At 37.8% G+C, this 6135-nt stretch overlaps 1 protein-coding gene across 21 annotated transcripts in view; it reads left to right on the top strand.

Moving 5' to 3' along the window:
* The first annotated feature begins 701 nt into the window (after positions 1–701).
* Positions 702–6135, top strand: part of map4k3a (mitogen-activated protein kinase kinase kinase kinase 3a) — a 98908-nt gene continuing 93474 nt past the window's right edge. For 11 of the 21 annotated variants that reach the window (XM_079844121.1, XM_079844112.1, XM_079844115.1 and 8 more), the window contains exon 1: positions 711–967. In XM_079844121.1, coding sequence (XP_079700247.1) covers positions 869–967 — 99 coding nt within the window. In that variant the 5' untranslated portion in view covers positions 711–868. Of the gene's footprint in view, positions 968–6135 lie in introns of all 21 variants that reach the window. The other 10 variants (XM_079844118.1, XM_079844110.1, XM_079844120.1 and 7 more) reach the window with 2 other exon arrangements.

Below are 6135 nucleotides of genomic sequence, written 5' to 3'. Positions count from 1 at the left end.
CCTACTTGTGCTCTATTTTGTTGTCACTGTGCCCTGTTCCACATAAATAAATTATATTCCATTCTATTCTAAACGGAAGAGGCCTACTTGTTTACTATTTTTGGTGTCCTAAAGTAGACTTTTGTAGAATTAGATAGAATTTTGACTTCTTTTGCATGCATGTGAAGACATCTGAACTTCTAGAAAAAAAGGTTAGTCAGTGACAGAGCCAAACTTCTGCTTTCTTATGCAATATGTTACATGAAGTCATCAAGTAGTTAAGTTGAAATATTGTTATAAATTATTATGAATATATTGTTATGTTTTATTGCTAGTTTTAATATTTAATGTATATATAATTAGGATTATTATCTCTGGATTTCATTATTATTTCTTTACTGGATCAAGAGTGCATCTTTTTAATTAAAAGTTAATTGTGCACTGTAGGCCTTATATTAAAGATAATAATAAGTATCAAAATAAGACAACCTAATTATCAAACCAGTGTCACTCACCATATAGGCCTATTTAGACTTCAAAAGAAGAAAATGAAATAAATAAAACGCTTTTTCAATAGAGTGTTTCGGACACGATTTGTGTAAAATATTCCTCAGAAGCAGGCAATCTGCTGTTGCCTTTGAGTCTCTGGTCATCTGACCCAACCCGTCCTCCTCCTCCTGTCTTCATCCTCCCATTCCAAGCATTCTCCACTCTACGAGCCCAGCGCATGCGCAGTGAAGCTCACGGGAAGCCATGTTAAAGTTAGTTAAGTACTGCGACTGAGATTCCTTTCTGACGCCGTATGTTTATTTTTTTCCCGTTTTTCTCCTTTCGTCCGTGTCAGGACCCCCAGCAAATCTAACACTGATAGTCAGAGGCCGGAGTCCCCATGATGAACTCTAGTTTCGATCTGTCCAGGCGAAATCCGCAAGAGGATTTCGAGCTTATCCAGAGGATAGGCAGCGGGACCTACGGGGATGTTTACAAGGTAAAAATGTGTTTTCTACAAACAAGGCCCGTCTTTCGGACAGTGCAGTCCACATTTAAAGGGCCTGGTCTTTAGAATAAACCTTATGTGAGGCATATGGGAGTTTAAATGTTGTAGATCTGCAGTAATGAAGATTGTACTTCTCTGAAGTGGAATGGGACACTGATCACTTAAAGGTGCACTCCGTATTTTTTTTGAGAATTAAAAAAATACATTCAATGAAACGAATAGCACTATGAAGAAATATATTTAAAATTGTGTACATTTATTTGACATGAAGACTACAGACCTATCAGTCTTCTAGTAAAAGCTGTTTAATTCTACTTGGAGCGGGTCCCTCATGGGCAACGCCATGTTGACATCACATGACCGGACCTGTCATGCTGTTTTTGGACTAACGTTACTACTACTACTACAAATAAAAACGTTTACGTTATGTATAGTACCAAAGCAGCCTGATATATCAACTATGCACAAAAAGATCTATAGCCTACGTGTTGAATCCAAGAATGTACATTTTATGGCTGTGTGGTATGAGATATAGAAAAACAAAAGTAAACAAAAAAATGCTGCTGCTTTCTATGTAGCGGCAACAGTTAGTAAACAAACTGTTGCATCTAGACCAATAGGTGTCAGAACAAAATACTAAATTAAGCCGAACAGAGCAAAAACGTATGCTGCGTCCCAATTTACCTATAAGTGCTCTTATACTCTACTCTTTTGTGAAAAAAAAGGACATACTTTTGAGTGTGTAGCAGAAGAGTAGACAAGCTTAGGACATATTGTCACGTCATGAAGTTGCGTCTTTAACAGTCACTCATTCGCATTGTTATTACGTGCATCCTGTCATCCTCCATATTTTATTTCATTTAATTTCTTACCGTATTGGAGAAAAAAGAAGCATGTTGATCTGCCAGAGTGCCAGTCGTAGGTCTTTCATGCGGAGAACTCTCCTCATATTTTTGCATAATGATTTAAAAGTGAATGGCCTAATGGATCTTTATAAAAGTTCCTATTGCTGTTGCAGGTTTGTTTTTATCAGATTAAATGTTGATTATTAGTCACTCAAACCCCTTTATTTAAACCCCTCTACTTCCGTCGATCACACACATCTGCCATGTTTGTAGTTTTTTAACACTTTTTATTCATCTTTGTAGTTCTGAATTCGAATCCTCCTCCTCCAATGCGCAGTGGGTTGTGGGCAGAATTAGCCGTAGTGTGCACGGACCCACACTTTTGGTATAGGCCTACTCCTTTCAACAAACTATGCTTTGAAAATATGCTTAGTTGTCCCAAACTACTACATTGGGACAAAGGGTTTGGCTGCATCTGAAATAGGCATACTTCCCTACTATATAGTAGAAAAGTACCTGGATGACCGACTCGTGTAATTTGTAGTACATACATACTCAGACAGGCAATTTCAGACACAGCTTTACTGAGTGCACCTAAACCATCTTAACTTTTGCCCTACTTAAAGGGACAGTTCATTCAAAAATGGCAAGTTTTGTCATCATTTACTGTCTGTCATTTTGTTCTAAAACTGTTTGGCTTTCTTTCTCCCTTAAAACAAAAAAGTAGATGTTTTGCAGAATGACAGTCTCAGTCATTATTCATTATTCATTTCCCTTTAAGAAACACAACAACACTAGCATCAAACACTGATCTGTCAAACTCTGTAAACATTATGCGGTTAATCACACTCATCTACTGTTTGCAAATTGTACATAACTTCATGTCAACTTATTAAGTTTATTCCCAGTTTCTTGCACCTCAGTGTGAGTACGTCTGGATAACATTATTGTGTGGTTTTGTTGCAGTGTCGCTCCCATGATTTGTTGCAAAATTGTGCAAGAGATGACAAATATTTGAGGAAGGCCTTGTGATATCACCGCTTAAGTCTGTGGTTGTCGACTTGTCACTGAATCTAACTCAAGTAGAAAGATCAGTTTGGTGACAGCTGGTCAGTTGATCACTGAGGCTGTTGTCTTGAGTGGTTAATTTGGAAGATGTTTACAAGTGGTGTGAAATGTGCTGGATTATCCGCGGCTTTATCCCAGTGAGGCTTAAGCAGTGGGTCAGTGTCACCCTGCAAGACTTTCACCTGTCAGTCAACACTTAAAAATAAAGGTTCCTCATTGGCATTAATGATTCCATGAAGAACCTTTAACATCCATGGAACACTTCCACTGCACAAAAGGTTCGTAATAGTGACGAAAAAATTTTCTTAAGACTTTTAAAAGGTTCTTTGGGGACCTAAAATGTTTTTTCCAAGGCATCACTTAGAAAACGCCCTTTTGGATCCTTTATTTTTAAGAGTGAAGGGTTGCACATGGCCAACTTTTTACATTTAAAAGGTGTAATTAATTGTATTTAGTCGTCTTTCATCCCATCTTCAAGACAAGCAGCATGTCAGTCTTCATTTGTCAGAAGAATATTTGTAATATTATCTGACAGAGGGTATAGGATTATTAGAAAGATAAGTAATACTCTGTTTATGATGATTGGAGACAGATTTAGATAACCGATTATGTTGTCTACTGTCTGGTTTAACAGCATTGAGTGCAGTGCATCTACAGATATGCAGTTATTTACAGTCCTTGGGTGTTTTTCCTTGATAAGCTACTGTACTCAAGAAGGTAACCGAATATTCTAGATTGGAGGAGACGGTCATTGAGAAGCCCATATTGATTGACTGCTATTCTGAATATTGGTGGGTATGTGGCCTCTTCAGTGTCTGTGGTAGTTGACTGTAATTTTTGAGTCAATTAGAGCTGTCACTAGCGTTTATTTTGGTAATCGCGTAATCGGCCGATTATTTTGACAATTAATCAACTGATCAGATTTTTGTGTGGTAATAAAATAGACCTAAGCCTTTAAAATGTCTTAAAATACATGTATAATAACAATGAGGCAATAGTATTTGGTTCACATAAAGTATCAAAAGCAAGTAATCATATGGCTCTGAGACGCACGTAAACTGCACGCATAAATAATTAAAGCACATATATATCCAAACTAACTTTTTTTTACTAGCAGCACTGTAGCCCCTTACTGAAATTTCTTAGGGGCACACCTTAAATTACCCCCCACCCCCATTTTTACTGTATTACTGAATGTAAAGAAATTACAACGTGCAGTTCACATGGCTGTAGACTAACATTTGAGGGCAGCAGCAATGGAGCCACTGAGTTCTACAGAGTATTTGGTAGCACTAGGGTTGACAATAAAGCAAGTTGAGATGTAGATAAAATGAACTTTAATTATTATCATTCATAATGCCTTAATATTAATTCACAAGCAGAAGATATTAGGGAGTGGAAATGGCAAATTAGCCAATAAGCGCTCCTCTGCAGCCACCTACTGGTTACAATGGTAATTTAATGTCTTTTTTATTTTTAAAGCTGCAGTCAGTAACTTTTTGCGCTCTAGCGGTTAATAAACAGAACAGCATGCGTCTTGCGGAAGAACATTGCAGCCGGAGCTACTTCTCTCTGTTTATGTCCATGGCGAGTCACGCAGGGACTGTGCTCCTCCGCAGCGGTTTCTGCCAGTCTGGCCTGAAATAGTCCCAATATAAACACTTATTATAAGTGTTAGGGTTGTGCCGATAGACGATAGTATCGTGTATCGACGATGGGCAGAGAGATCGCCGAAAGCTGAAGCTGTTGGCGATTTCAAGACGATATCTGGCTCGCTCCCCATGAATGTAATTAAAAAAATATTTATTTTTCATTATTAAATAAAAATATTATGATCATAGTTATTATTATTATTAGGGCTGGGCGATATATCGCATGACATTGTTAGGCGCATCTCGTCAGTGAAGCCGGTTCCTTGATTAGTAGTAAATCGGCATCACCTGCTTTCAGATAGAGCGGCATTTACTACACAGAGCCGTAGTTCACTGGCAAGCTGAGCCATATCGCATTAATTATCACGGACGTATCGCCTGCGATAATTAATGCGATATGTTTTAGCTTGTCAGTGAACTACAGGCCTGCCCCTAATAAAAGCCTGCTTCAAATAAAAGCCGGTGACCTTCTGCAGTTCAGGTAAATAAAGGCCCCGGCTTTTATTTGAGGAAATACGGTAATTGCTCCGCCCGACGCGATAAGATCGTGTATCGCCGATCTCACAGGCTGAAGATATGGTAATTGGAAAATTAGGCATATCGCCCAACACTTAAGTGTACCATAATGATTCAGGGTAAGACAAAAATACGGTTTGGAAAATGGATGCATGTTGTACATTCTCATTATGTAATTTTTATACATTTTGAGCACAAAAAAAGTTATGGACAGCAGCTTTAAATAAGTGTGAGCTTTCCTACATCTTGAAACGTTTAGTTTTATAAATGAGGGCAATCTTTGAAGGATTATTAAATAATGTTTTGGTCATCACATTCAAAATAACATTTAAAGCTACACTGTGTACCTTTTTTAGTTTATTCTTAGCTTAAAACACTTAGTTTTTTCAAAAATATATGTGCTCATTAATGTATATTTATTTCTTTCAAGTAATAAAGTATTCTCGTAAGTTTATAATATGCCATTGAAAATACATAAGGTAATGGGATCTAACGGTGGTCGCCCTGTTGCCCCTCCATCTTGAAAGTACATTAGCCAAAGAGGGACATACCCGTAAATTCAAGCTTCGCCTTTTGCATTTTAACACTCGATGGCACCGTGTCGAATGTGGACAAGGTCGAACTGGAAGCCATGTTAAAGCTACACTGTGTAACTTTTTTAGTTTATTCTTAGCTAAAAACACTTAGTTCTTTCAATAATATATGTGCTCCTTAATGTATATTTACTTCTTTCAAGTAATAAAGTATTCTCGTAAGTTTATAATATGCCATTGAAAATACATAAGGTAATGGGATCTAATGGTGGTCGCCATGTTGCCCCTCCATCTTGAAAGTACATTAGCCAAAGAGGGACATACCCGTAAATTCAAGCTTCGCCTTTCGCGTTTTAACCGGTTTTAACACTCAATGGCACTGTACAAAATTCCCTGCCTCGCGCATGTGCGCGTCAACTTGTTCAGACTTGTCTGGTGCATGCGCAGAGAGTTTTCATCTCAGCAGCGTCCAGTAACAGAGTTATACGGAGTTTTCCTGGCTTGTTTATTCCTCAAAAGTCTGTTTTTCCTTGTGTGGTATTTCT

The sequence above is a fragment of the Gobio gobio genome (assembly GCF_949357685.1).
Source record: "Gobio gobio genome assembly, chromosome: 19".
Lineage (NCBI taxonomy): Eukaryota > Metazoa > Chordata > Actinopteri > Cypriniformes > Gobionidae > Gobio > Gobio gobio.
The sequence above is the reverse complement of the archived record's forward strand: the minus strand, read 5'-3'. Positions and strand labels throughout refer to the sequence as shown.